Source organism: Chiloscyllium punctatum, chromosome 11 (genome assembly GCF_047496795.1).
Source record: "Chiloscyllium punctatum isolate Juve2018m chromosome 11, sChiPun1.3, whole genome shotgun sequence".
Classification (NCBI taxonomy): Eukaryota; Metazoa; Chordata; class Chondrichthyes; order Orectolobiformes; family Hemiscylliidae; genus Chiloscyllium; species Chiloscyllium punctatum.
The window spans coordinates 23,858,914-23,873,746 of NC_092749.1; the positions used below are offsets into that span (position 1 = coordinate 23,858,914).

Below are 14,833 nucleotides of genomic sequence, written 5' to 3' on the forward strand. Positions count from 1 at the left end.
CTAACTTGAAATGTGTTTAAATCATTCACATTACCTCATTTCTGTTCATGTCTGTGATTTAATGAATTAGCTAGATGGTGAGCTGGAGGTGAATCTCCCAAAAAAAAGTGTTAGTCAAATGCTTTTTCAATATCAACAATATAATTTTTTGATGTGTTGGCAGTCTCATTAACTTTTTCAAGCCAGTACCTCTGATGCTACTTGAGATTTGTTGTTTAACAGGGAGTATTTATCAAAAGCAAGAAGATTAAACCTGGATTATTGTTGACTTTAGATTAGATTACTTAGTGTGGAAACAGGCTGAAGCGCAACCAACCCAGACCCATTCCCTTACATTTCACCCCTTCACCTAACACTATGGGCAATTTAGCATGGCCAATTCACCTAACCTGCACATTTTTTTTTTGGACTGTGGGAGGAAACCGGAGCATCCAGAGGAAACTCGCGCAAACACTGGGAGAATGTGCAAACTCCACACAGTCAGTCGCCTGAGGTGGGAAATGAACCAGGTCTCTGGCGCTGAGAGGCAACAGTGCTAACCACTGTGCCACCGTACTGCCCATAAATGATTTTATAAATAAATATCTTGATTGATTTATAGTCAGTCAATGTACTTTCTTTACCTGTTTTTCTCTTGCTTAACTCCCATCTTGAAATATCCAAAGGGAAAGAAATCTGTCATTCTTACCATGTCTGGTATATTTATCTCCAACCTCACAGCAATGTGGTTGACTCTTGCTTGCGTTGTGAAATGACCTGGCAACCCGCTCTGTTCAAGGGTAGCTAGAATGGGCAATAAATGCTGCATAGCCCAGTGATGTGCACATTCTATGAATAAATATGTTTTAAACAATAGTGTTGAATTGCAGCTGTTCAAGAAGACACCACTATCCAGTTGAAACAGTTGTTAAGAAGGGTTATAAGGATCCTTGAGTTTATAAGTAGAGGCATAGAGTATAAAGGCAAGGAATTGATACTACAGCTCTACAAATTATTGGTCAGACCACATTTGGAATATTGTGTTCAGTTCTGGGCACCTTACTTAAGGAAGGATGTTAAAGTCCTAGAGAGAGTGCAAAAGAGATCGACTGGAACACCAAGAATTAGGGATTTTAGATACAAGGGAAGATCAGAGAAATTGGGCTTATTCTCTCCGGAAAAGAGAAGATTGAGATGGCCCTGTTGCGGTGTGCAAAATTGAAATTGTGAACAATTTTGATAGGGTTAAAAAAAAAAGTTCTTTTTCTATTCATGGATATGTCAATAACTGTGGGTCGTCATTTCAAGGTTGTCAGCAAAAAAAAGCTTGGAATGAGATGAGGGGAAGCCTCTTTACTCAGTTGTTTAGAATTTGGAATGTGCTGCCAGGGAGAGAGGTGGAGTCCATTGGAGGTTTAAAAAGACAGCTTGATGCATATTTGAAAATGATTAATATAGAGTGCTATGGAAATAGGATTGGAGAATGGGACTAGCTGGGTAGCTTTTTCCGGAGCTGGTCCAGACACAATGGGTCAAAGACCTCTGAAACTGAAAACTTTTATGGTTCTGTCGCAAAGGAACTGGGGATGTATGCTGGCACAGCCAGTGACACCCACACAGTCTGTGAATGGATAAAACAAAAAGGTCAGGCTCTGCCTGGTGTTCAGTTTTGCTTTGGGCTTCCCCAAATGTCGTCATTTTTGCTGCCTGATGCCAGTATACATGGGTCAGATTGTGGATGAGCCCTGAATCCCATCTTTCTCAGAAGGTCCACTAAATTAAATTCCAGTTAGTTATTCTTATCTGTGCAGCAGCTGGTTGAACCCAGGATCAAAGACCTGTAGAATGGAGGACCTTCAGCCACTTGGAGGTTTGCAACTCCTTATTGCTCAGCTGTGCCACCTGGAAGACTGTGGCTGCTGCTGGTACTACATCTGTCCAAAGCCAGGGGTTGCTCATGGCTGCTGACATAGGTGGGAAGAGAGGTGGGCAGTGGACAGCAGCCAGGACAGAGAGTGGCTCCTTGAAGTTCTTTCCTCTCCTGATGCCACATCCCTTGACCAGCTAATTAGTGAGTTTGAAAGAGGGAGTGCAGCTCGAAGTGGTGATGCCAAAAGGGTTTACTTTCCAATCTTGGTGCAAAGCAAGTTTCTCTGTTTGCTGGTTGTACAGAAGTATTAATGAGGAGAAAGTGAGGACTGCAGATGCTGGAGATCAGAGTTGAAAATGTGTTGCTGGAAAAGTGCAGCAGGTCAGGCAGCATCCAAGGAACAGGAGAATCGACATTTCGGGCATTAGCTCTTCAGGAATCCTACAGAAGGGCTGATGTCCGAAACGTCGATTCTCCTGTTCCTTGGATGCTGCCTGACCTGCTGCGCTTTTCCAGCAACACATTTTCAACTCGAAGTATTAATGAGACAAGATTACTTAGTATTAATTACCCACTTAATCACATCACTTTGTGGCCTTCTTGCCCTGGAATTTATCAGGGCAGAGACTGGAAGGTGTATGAACCTGCCTCTCCCCCTTGTTTTAAATGCTCCCCCAAGATGCCAGGCTCATTGTAGGGAGAGTGCTGCATTTCATACTGAGACTTTGATGAAGCAAATTACTGTCATTGTTCTCTAGCTGGTATAGGTCGCAGCAAGCAATATGTAGGAAGCAGTGGAGTAGCGGTGCATCCATTGTACAGACCAAAACCACTGCTGTGAAGGGCATAGGGTGGAATCACACCATAGCAGAACTTTTGAATTCAATTAATTGAAAATATCTGAAATTAAAGCTAGTTTGATGGTCACCATGAAACTATAGTCAATTGTTTTAGATTAGATTACTTAGTGTGGAAACAGGCCCTTCGGCCCAACAAGTCCATGCTGACCCGACGAAGCACAACCCACCCAGACCCATTCCCCTACATTTACCCCTTCACCTAACACTACGGGCAATTTAGCATAGCCAATTCACCTAACCTGCACATTTTTGGACTGTGGGAGGAAACCGGAGCACCTGCACGCAGACACTGGGAGAACGTGCAAACTCCACACAGACAGTCGCCTGAGGCAGGAATTGAACCCAGGTATCTGGCGCTGTGAGGCAGCAGTGCTAACCACTGCCACTGTGCCGCCCAAATTTGTTTTTAAAAAAACTCATCTGGTACATTAAAGCCCTTTGGGGAAGGGAATCTGCCATCATTATATGGTCTGGCCTACATATGTATCACAAACATTGTCACTGACTCTTGCCTTCTGTCTGGAACACATCACAAGTACTCAAGTATATCTATTACAAAGCCGAAAGAAAGGAGCGAAAACAGATGGATCGCTCAACATTGACTAGAAATAATAATGGCAAACATATAGTATCAATTTTGCAATTTCTTCACCATGATGGAGGCTCTCTGTGCATAGAACATAGAGAACATAGAACAATACAGCACAGAACAGGCCCTTCGGCCCACGATGTTGTGCCGAACTTCTATCCTAGATTAAGCACCCATCCATGTACCTATCCAAATGCCGCTTAAAGGTCGCCAATGAATCTGACTCTACCACTCCCTCGGGCAGCGCATTCCATGCCCCCACCACTCTCTGGGTAAAGAACCCACCCCTGACATCTCCCCTATACCTTCCACCCTTCACCTTAAATTTATGTCCCCTTAAATTTATGGCTCAGTGGTTACCACTGCTGCCTCACAGCATTAGGGACCAGGGTTCGATTCAACCCTCGGGCACCTGTCTGTGTGGAGTTTGTATATTCTTTCCCGTTTCTGCGTGGGTTTCCTCTGGGTGCACTGGTTTCCTTCCACAGTCCAAAGATGTGCAGGTTAGGTGGATTGGCCACGCTAAATTACCCATAGTATCCAGGAATGTGCAGGCTAGGTGGGTTAGCCATGGGGAATGCTCAGCCACAGGGATAGGGTGGGTCTGGGTGTGGTACTCTTTGGAAGATTGAGATGGACTGAATGGCCTCCTTCCACACTGTAGGCATTCTATGGTTCATAACATCAGGTGGCCTGTGCTTAAATAAGGATTAAAAAAAAATCACAACACCAACTCCTTGATGAGGAAGCAGTGCTCCAAAAGTTTGTACTTTCAAATAAGTGTTGGACTATAACTTGCTGTTGTGATTTTTTTAAAAACTTTGTCTACCCCAGTTCAACACTGGCATCTCCACATCGTGACCAAAATAAGGAGAGATGTCCCATAGATTAGCTATGTTGTCATCTCAAAGAATCTTATTTTACAATGTCCCATTCCCACTGGGTGAATGAGTAGAGGTGGGTGGTACTGTGCTACACAGTCAGGCGGGAGTTGCCTTGGAGTGTTCAACATTGTCTCTGGACCCAATGAATCATGGCATCAGGTTGCACATAGTAAACAATAGGTTTTTTTGCCTATCTATAACCTCTCCCTGTCATCTGCCTACGTCTTCTGAGCAAATAAAATAATCAATGTATTAAATCTTACAGATTCAGTTGCTATCCACATTAATTTACATCCAAACTATAGAAATGATCATGCATTTTCTACATTTGCACCAATGATCATACTTTAGGAAGTTCTTCATTGACTATACAGGATTTTGAGATGTCTATTCTCATTGAAATGGTTTGTAAATACAAGTTTTCCTTTGAAAACAAAATGCTACAGATGCTGAAAATCTGGAAGAAAAAGTCAAAGCACTGGGGAAGCTCAGCAGATCTGTAGAGAGAGCAGCAGAGTTTATGTTTCGAGTCCAGTGTTCGGCTTGAGAATTTTCCAACTTTCCTTAGTGACATTCTTGTCTTCTGTTGCAATAGACTCAGTGCAGAAGTGACTACTTGATCCCCAGTTGCTTTCAAATGTGTTTGTAAAAGGCTACTTTCACTAAAGAATCTGGCCTGGCGCATCGTGCGAAACCACTGATGAAAGGTGATGGTAAATAGCCGCCTTAAAAATAAGTTCCAAATGCTTTTGAAGCACAGACAAAATTGTGCGAATTTTGTTTTGTTTCAAACATGCGCTAAGCAGAAGGAAATGCTTCACTGACTGCTCATGTTTTCCCTCAGGCCCCGTAATGGGAAGTTTTGAGAGAATTGGTCCTTGGCCACTTTATTCATAATCTGGAAATACAGGTTGCATGGACTGAAAGCAAGAATAGACTCCATACCATATGCTTGGCGAGGCATCAAAAAAACAAGTCGCTATATATAACTTTAATACCTTTTCCCTTTTAGTCTTTTTATTGTATAACATGACAGCTTCTGCACTGAAGGAGACCATTCAGCCCCTCAAGTCTGAACCTTTGTCTATAACTATATAAAATAATTAGCTAGGTTACGGGTCTGGGTGGGATATTCTTCAGAGCGTTGGTGCAGACTCATTGGACCAAATGGCCTCTTTCTGCATTGTAGGGATTCTATGACAGTTATTTGGATAGACCAAACTTGCCTTATACCTCATAGTCCTGCACACCTTTTCTTTTCAGATAATTATCTGAAACCATAATTGAATTTGACCGTTCCACACACTTGAGTGTATCACAGAACCTTGCCTCTTGATACTTTTCCTCATGACACCTCTGGTCTTTTTTTTTTAACCATTCACCTGAAATGAAACCTGCATGGCTACTGACCTCTCTTGTGGTTTATTTGTTAAATCCTTACATGTTATTGGATAAGGAGAGAGTCTGTTCCATCAGGCCCCAGATGTGCTGATTTTACTTGCAGGAAGGAGCAGGAGCAAATCTAACTCATGGCACCTGCTATGCTACAGTAACTTCTGGCCCAGTGTTACTCTGAGGCGTATTATATTTCCTCTAGCCGTCCAATTCAAAATAATACCAAATTATAGAAAATGGAACAGCCAAACATTTGAGCTTACATCATCCTTGTAACTGGATTATATCGAATAGTTTCGTTGTTTCTTCAATTGTGAAATTTGTTGTATCATCTTTTGCATTGGGCTGTTCCTGACATGTTGCCTTGGACATTTGAGGAACCATAATATGGGACTGATTTCCCCACTTGGGCTGACATTCTGATTTGAGCCCTGGGGTTGGACAGAGGTTTTAAGAGCAGTAGTTTCTGATTCTGTGCAGACAGTACTTCCCTAGACCACATGATGTGCTTGCACATCCTGGCTGTGGAATGACATCAGCAAGAGGGTTGGGCCCAGGCGTCTTGATTTCTCTCCTCAGTACAGCAAGAAGTATTTCACAGGGAGGGGAAGAAGGACTTGTGTCTTGTTCCTTCCATTGCATCTTGGATTCTTCATGGTGTCGTTCTTTCACACAGATCCCAACCATCACCAACTCCAAAGATGACTACTTCAGCAGATTTTAACAATCATTTGATGATGACTCTGCCCTTTGTGTAGCTGCATATGTCTACAACTATTTACAATTCATTTACAAATGAAGTATTTTACATAAAGGCAGTAAGTTTTTTTTCAATGAAATGATAACATTCATACCTGCAGACCCTGCATAAATAATAAGTTATGCACTACAAAACAATTATGTAATTTCATCTTTGCTTGAGAGAGTGTGAAACATTTTTGTCAAATTTTTATATTCACAGAGTATTGTACAGATGTACAATCAACCTTAACTCATAGAATCCCTATAGTGTGGAAACCGGCCATTCGGCCCATTGAGTCTACACTGTTACGAAGAGTATCCCACCAGACCCAATCCCTGTAACCCTGTATTTCACATAGCTAATCCACCTAACCTGCACATCCCTGGACACTACTGGGAAATTTAACACTACCAATTCACCTAACCTGCACATCTTTTGACTGTGGGAAGAAACTGGAGCACCTGGAGAAAATCCACAGAGACACAGGGAGAATGTGCAAACTCCAAACAGGCAGTCACAAGAGAGTAGAATTGAACCTGGGACCTGGTAGTGTGAGGCAGCAGTGCTAACCACTGAGCCACCATGTTACTCTTCTTTTAAAGAAAAATGTAAACCATGCTGATAATTTGACAGTGTTCCAATCTTTTCATTCTTGTCATAACAGTGAAAGTTCAAGAATCGTCACTATCTGAGTTGTCAAGTATCTTAAAAAAAAATGAATGCTATCTAGAAGCATTCAGTATTATATTCATTACAATGAATGCATGTGTGTCAGGTTCTATAACATGCTGAATGTATTAAGACAAACACTGAAGGTTTTTCTCGGTCATCTAAATGTGATTCCACAGAAGATGTAGGCCATAATTGAGCTCTGATGGATGCTAAAGTGGCAATTTCACTGGAGAGGACTATGATGCGATTAGTGTAAGAACTATACCTTGCACACTGCTGCTGTAAAGCTGCTACTTTGAGATTGAGTTGAAACATTTTTGAAGCAAAATCGAGACTGCATTATTCTAAAACTGGCTTCTGCTTGATGCCAACATTCGCATGTTTTCCTTTATCAATACTTTATCTCAAGTGGACTTCTTTATAGACAATAGACAATAGACAATAGATGCAGGAGTAGGCCATTCTGCCCTTCGAGCCTGCACCGCCATTCAATATGATCATGGCTGATCATTCCTAATTAGTATCCTGTTCCAGCCTTATCTCCGTACCCCTTGACTCCACTATCTTTAAGAGCTCTATCCAATTCTTTCTTAAAAGAATCCAGAGACTGGGCCTCCACTGCCCTCTGGGGCAGAGCATTCCACACAGCCACCACTCTCTGGGTGAAGTAGTTTCTCCTCATCTCTGTCCTAAATGGTCTACCCCGTATTTTTAAGTTGTGTCCTCTGGTTCGGCACTCCCCCATCAACGGAAATATGTTCCCTCCTGCCAGAGTGTCCAATCCTTTCATAAGCCTATACGTTTCAATCAGATCCCCTCTCAGTCTTCTAAACTCAAGGGTATACAAGCCCAGTCGCTTCAGTCTTTCCGTGTAAGGCAATCCTGCCATTCCAGGAATTGACCTCGTGAACCTACGCTGCACTCCCTCAATAGCCAGAATGTCTTTCCTCAAATTTGGAGACCAGAACTGTACACAGTACTCCAGGTGTGGTCTCACCAGGGCCCTGTACAGCTGCAGAAGCACCTCTTTGCTTCTATACTCAATCCCTCTTGTTATGAAGGCCAGCATGCTATTAGCCTTCTTCACGACCTGCTGTACCTGCATGCTTGCCTTCATTGACTGGTGGACAAGAACACCCAGATCTCTCTGAACAGCCCCTTTACCTAATTTGATACCATTGAGGTAGTAATCTGCCTTCCTGTTCTTGCCACCAAAGTGGATAACCAGACATTTATCCACATTAAACTGCATCTGCCATGCATCTGCCCACTCACCTAACTTGTCCAGGTCACCCTGTAATCCCCTAACATCCTCATCACATTTTACCCTACCACCTAGCTTTGTGTCATCAGCAAATTTGCTAATGTTATTGCTGATACCATCTTCTATATCATTTACATATATTGTAAAAAGCTGCGGTCCCAGCACGGATCCCTGCGGTACCCCACTGGTCACTGCCTGCCATTTCGAAATGGAGCCGTTAATCACTACCCTTTGTTTCCTATTAGCCAACCAATTCTCTATCCAATCTAGTACTTTGCCCCCAATCCCGTGCGCCCTAATTTTACTCACTAACCTCTTGTGTGGGACTTTATCAAAAGCTTTCTGAAAGTCCAGGTACACTACATCCACTGGATCTCCCTCGTCCATCTTCCGAGTTACATCCTCAAAAAATTCAAGAAGATTAGTCAAGCATGATTTCCCCTTCATAAATCCATGCTGACTCTGTCCTATCCTGTTACTATTATCCAGATGTGCCGTAATTTCATCCTTTATAATAGACTCCAGCATCTTTCCCACCACTGAGGTCAGACTAACTGGTCTATAATTTCCTGCTTTCTCCCGCCCACCCTTCTTAAAAAGTGGCACAACATTAGCCGCCCTCCAATCCTCAGGAATCAACCCCGATTCTATTGAACTCTGGAAAATAATCACCAGCGCATCCACGATTTCCCGAGCCACCTCCTTCAGTACCCTGGGATGCAGGCCATCAGGTCCCGGAGACTTATCAACCTTCAGACCTAACAGTCTCTCCAACACCAAATCCTGGCAAATAGAAATTCCCTTAAGTTCAGGTCCTTCAGCCACTGTTACCTCAGGGAGATTGCTTGTGTCTTCCCCAGTGAACACAGATCTGAAGTACTCATTTAATTCCTCTGCCATTTCTTCGTTCCCAGTAATATATTCCCCTGCTTCTGTCTTCAAGGGCCCAATTTTTGTCCTAACCATTTTTTTGCCTTGGACATACCTAAAAAAGCTTTTACTATCCTCCTTTATATTCTTGGCCAGTTTACCTTCGTACCTCATTTTTTCTCTGCGTATTTCCTTCTTACTAATCCTCTGTCGTTCTTTAAAAGCTTCCCAGTCCTCCGTTTATGTGTGAATCAAGGCAGTTTTGTTTTAACTGTTGGCACTAGCACGGTGTGTGCCCAATCTTATCTTCACCCAATGTTGAATAATCCACTTTGCAGCAAACAGCATTAGATTATAATTACGAACAGCAAGCCAACATGATTTTTGGATACTGAGACTGTATTTGCCCTTGTTGATGTGCTTGCCATGAATAGCTGACTTGACAATAACTCATGAAAGGTTTTTAACATGTGAACTGTTTATTTGCACCCCTACATTAGATAACACATTAAGGTAGAGTATTCTCCTGTCTTATGTAGATCACAATCTAATATTTTATTTCTTTCTCCTTTGCTTTGTAGGTGGATCAGTGAAATGAGGACCTCTGCCCTGGTCCTCCCACGTAGATGCGATGATCAAGAAGACACAACAATGCCTCTTCTTTCTCAGGAAGCTTAGGAAATTCAACATGTCCATAAGGACTCTCACCAACTTGTACAGATGGACCACAAAGCATTCTTTCTGGCTGCTTCACTGATTGGTACGGCAACTGCTCTGGCTCAGACCAGACGAAACTACAGAAAGTTATGAACACATCCCATATCATCATGAAAGTGAACCTCAGATCCATTGACTCCATCTCCACTTCTCGTTACAGCAGAAAGGCTGCCAATATCATCCGGTAATATTCTCTTTCAACCACTTCTGTCAGGCAGAAGATATAGAAGTTTGAACATGTGCCAACAGGTTCAACAACAGCTTCTCCCATGCTGTTATTAGACTGTTGAATGGACCTTTGTAATTTCAAACCTAATGTTGATCTTGCAATTGTGTACCTCCTGTGTTGCTGTAACTTTGTATCCCCTACTTTGTCTAAGCACTCAATGATCTGTATGACCTTGTGTATTATAATCTGCCTGTACTGCTCACAGTACAAAACTTTTCACTGTACTTAGGTATATCTGACAACAATAAATCCAATCAAACATCTTCAGATCATCAATTGGCAGAGAATAAGAATTGCAATGTTTCAACCCAATGAAGAACAGACTTATGAATTGTCTTTGTGTGTGGTGCTAATGGGAAAAGTTGTACCATAGAATAATTCAGCTTTACAATACAAAAGAAGGCCATTTGGCCCATTGATCCTATCCCACTAGCTTTAATTCAGAATTGATGATGTAGCAGTAATTTGTTTTTATCATTTCATGGATTTTAAAATGACAGATTATTGGTTTTAATATAGTTAAGGAATACATATTTTATATACATTTTGGCCAACATTCACTCCTAATCTTAAACTTTAACTGAAATAATTACATTGAAATCAAGATTGTTTAACCTGTAGGAAAAGGTAATTGCATTATACTATGGTGCATTAAAATCCCAAGTAGACTTGAAATATTTATAAATTAATTGAGAATAATCAGGGAGGGATTGGTGACGTACAGGTAAGGAAGGAAGATTAAGGTAGCTGCATAATTATAAACAGGTAATTCATTTCAATTCTTGTCACCACTTAACAAAAAAAAGTGAAATAAGTTGATTGCATAAGGGTGTAAGCCAATTGTAATAAATTACTGCACATATGAGCAATTTATAATCCTAATGTGAGGTCAAAATTCCAAGAGACTAATGATCACATGCTGACATTTGAGCAGGTTACAGGAATAGAATCCCTGGAAGAAAAAGGAAAAATATTTATCCCAAATATACAATCTAGTGTATGGTTGACTTTTCAAATTGCTGATATGTTAAACTTTGTAATTTACTTGTACATCAAGAGGAGGCCAGTTACTAACTGAATTATACAAAAAAAGTTCCCTTGTGACAAAGGATTCTGGGTAATCTAAGATGGTGGATGGGAAAAAAGTTGTGGCTGTAAGAGCTGCTCCTTTTTTGAGGTATTTTAGGTGTTGGAGGTGAGTTCCTCAAATTTCAGAAGCAGCAATTACTGTTTTATATGCTGTTGTATTGTTTTGGAACTTTGGAGAAAAAAGATCAAAACAATAGCAGGGAGGAAAGGGTCGTGTGAGGGAGCCATGGTTTAATAAGGAATTGGAATCCCTTGTTAAATGGAAGAGGGCGGCCTATGTAAAGATGAGGCATGAAGGTTCAATTGGGGCGATTGAGAGTTATAAGGTAGCCAGGAAGGACCTGAAGAGAGAGCTAAGAGCAGCAAGGAGGGGACATGAAAGGTCCTTAGTTGGTAGGATTAAGGAAAACCCTAATGACTAGGGTAAAAGAATGACTAGGGTAGGAATAGGTCCAGTCAAGGATAGTAGTGGGAAGTTGCGTGTGGAGGCTGAAGAGATTGGGGAGACACTGAATGAATACTTTTTGTCAGTATTCACTCAGGAACAGGACATTGTTGCCGATGTGAATACTGAGTCACAATTAAGTAGAATGGATGGCTTTGAGGTATGTAGGGAAGAGGTGTTGGAAATTCTGGAAAGGGTGAAAATAGATAAGTCCCCTGGGCCTGATGGCATTTATCCTAGGATTCTCTGGGAAGCAAGGGAGGAGATTGCAGAGCCATTGGCCTTGATTTTTATGTCCTTGTTTACTGGAATAGTGCCAGAAGACTGGAGGCTAGCAAATGTGGTTCCCTTGTTCACGAAGGGGAGTAGGGATAACCCTAGTAACTATAGGCCGGTGAGTCTCACTTCTGTTGTGGGCAAAGTCTTAGAGAGAATTGTAAGGGATAGTATTTATGAACATCTGGATAGGAATAATGTGATCAAGGATAGTCAGCATGGTTTTGTGAAGGGCAGGTCATGCCTCACAAACCTTATTGAATTCTTTGAGAAGGTGACTAAGGAGGTGGACGAGGGTAAAGCGGTAGATGTGGTGTATATGGATTTTAGTAAGGCGTTTGATAAGGTTCCCCATGGTAGGCTACTGCAAAAAATATGGAGGTATGGCATTGAGGGTGAGTTGGAGGTTTGGATTAGGAATTGGCTGGCTGATAGAAGACAGGGTAGTAGTTGATGGTAAAGGTTCATCTTGGAGTGCCGTTACTAGCGGTGTTCCACAAGGATCTGTTTTGGGACCAGTGCTGTTTGTCATTTTTATAAATGACCTGGAGGAGGGGTTAGAAGGTTGGGTGAGCAAGTTTGCAGATGTTACAAAAGTCGGAGGAGTTGTTGATAGTGAGGAAGGATGTGGCAGGTTATAGCAGGATATAGATAAGCTGCAGAGCTGGGCAGAAAGGTGGCAAATGGAGTTCAATGTAGCTACGTGTGAGGTGATTCACTTTGGTAAGAGTAACAAAAAGATGGGGTACTGGGCTAATGGTCGGATACTTGGTAGTGTGGATGAGCAGAGGGATCTTGGTGTCCATGTACACAGATCTTTGAAAGTTGCCACCCAGGTAAATAGTGCAGTGAAGAAGGCATATGGAGTGCTGGCTTTTATTGGTCGAGGAATTGAGTTCCGGAGTCCTGAGGTCATGTTGCAGTTGTATAAGACTCTGGTGCGGCCGCATCTGGAGTATTGTGTGCAGTTTTGGTCGCCATACTATAGGAAGGATGTGGAGGCACTGGAACGGGTGCAGAGGAGGTTTACGAGGATGTTGCCTGGTATGGTAGGAAGATCGTATGAGGAAAGGCTGAGGCACTTGGGGTTGTTTTCATTGGAGAAAAGAAGGTTTAGGGGTGACTTGATAGAGGTGTACAAGATGATTAGGGGTTTAGATAGGGTTGACCGTAAGAACCTTTTTCCACGTATGGAGTCAGCTATTACTAGGGGGCATAGCTTTAAATTAAGGGGTGGTAGGCATAGGACAGATGTTAGGGGTAGGTTCTTTACTCAGCGAGTTGTGAGTTCATGGAATGCCCTGCCAGTAGCAGTGGTGGACTCTCCCTCTTTATGGACATTTAAACGGGCATTGGATAGGCATATGGAGGATAGTGGGTTAGTGTAGGTTAGGTGGGCTTGGATCGGCGCAACATCGAGGGCCAAAGGGCCTGTACTGTGCTGTATTCTTCTATGTTCTATGTTCTATAATAGCATTTTTTAAAAGGAGCATGTCAGACAAAAGGTAGCGAGCACATGGTCAGTGAGGGGGAGAGAGAGAAAGAAACTGACACAGGAGTGCATCTGCACAGTTATTGTCCTTGCTGTTTGAGTTCATGTAAAAGGTATTTGGATGGGTATATAAATGGGAAAGGTTTAGAGGGATATGGTCCAAATGCTGGCAAATGGGACTAGATTAGGTTAGGATATCTGGTTGGCATAGACAAGTTGGACTGAAGGGTTTGTTTCCGTGCTGTACACCTCTATGACTCTGACTTTTTTGAAGTAAAAAATAGGTTACAGCCACTCAGGTTAATGACCCAGAATTTCCTGCATCACACTGATGCAAGACTTCGGTCAGAAATTATGGCAATTTTGATGTGGCAAAAAATAAAATAAAAGGCATGAGTTATGCTTAAGTGTCACATCACTCACTAATAGGCTTGGTTGCATTTGCATTGCTGTCTTCTACTGTCGCATGGGCGGCACGGTGGCACAGTGGTTAGCACTGCTGCCTCGCAGCGCTGGAGACGCGGGTTCATTTCCCACCTCAGGCGACTGACTGTGTGGAGTTTGCACATTCTCCCCGTGTCTGCGTGGGTTTCCTCCGGGTGCTCCGGTTTCCTCCCACATTCCAAAAGATGTGCAGGTCAGGTGAATTGGCCATGCTAAATTGCCCGTAGTGTTAGGTAAGGGGTAGATGTAGATGTAGGGGTATGGGTGGGTTACGCTTCGGCGGGGCGGTGTGGACTTGTTGGGCCGAAGGGCCTGTTTCCACACTGTAAGTAATCTAATCTAATCTAATCTAATCTAAAGGTTATGTACACAGCCCTGTCCATCACTGAAGCAAACCTCCCATCCATCTACGCCATTTACACATCACAGACCTCTTTCACCACAAGTAATGTTATCTTCCAACCCCTTCCATCAGGTAGAAGATGCAGAAGCTTGAACACATGCACCAACAGCTTCTTCCTTGCTGTTATCAGAATGCTGAATGGACTCTCTAACTTCAAATAATGTTGATCTTGCTTCGTGCCCCACCTGTGCAGTGTACCCTGTACGCCTCGCTCTGTCTCAGCACCCTGTGATCTGTATGTCCTTGTTTGCTATGATCTGGCTGTACTGTGCATAAAACAAAGCTTTTCACTGTACTTATGTATATGTGACTACAATAAATCAAATCAAATCATCTCAATTTCCTTGCTTCTGCTTGTTCTGTCTTTTCCCTTATTACACAGGTATAGGTACAGTTCTAACCAGAACTCCATCAATAAACACATCAATTTAGACCCTATCTACCTTCCCTTGAAAAACAAGAACCAGAAGACATCTCCCACCTTAAGAAACCAAGACCTATAAATAGAGAGGTGAGAAATACCACCAGTGCTTCACTGGAGACTCTCACTGATGGATATTACCTAGTACGGTGACGAAACATTTGAAAATAAACCCTCAAGCTCAGCGAGCTA

The 14,833-nt window shown here is 42.4% G+C and overlaps 1 protein-coding gene across 1 annotated transcript in view; it reads left to right on the plus strand.

Annotated features, from left to right (window-relative positions):
* The window catches only part of LOC140482827 (proton-coupled folate transporter), a 94,218-nt gene extending 81,597 nt beyond the window's left edge, over positions 1 to 12,621 (plus strand). Inside the window, exon 7 of the mRNA XM_072580501.1 lies at positions 9,707 to 12,621. Within this exon, the coding sequence (XP_072436602.1) occupies positions 9,707 to 9,803 (97 nt within the window). The 3' untranslated portion in view covers positions 9,804 to 12,621. The remainder of the gene's footprint in view (positions 1 to 9,706) is intronic.
* The last annotated feature ends 2,212 nt before the right edge of the window (positions 12,622 to 14,833 follow it).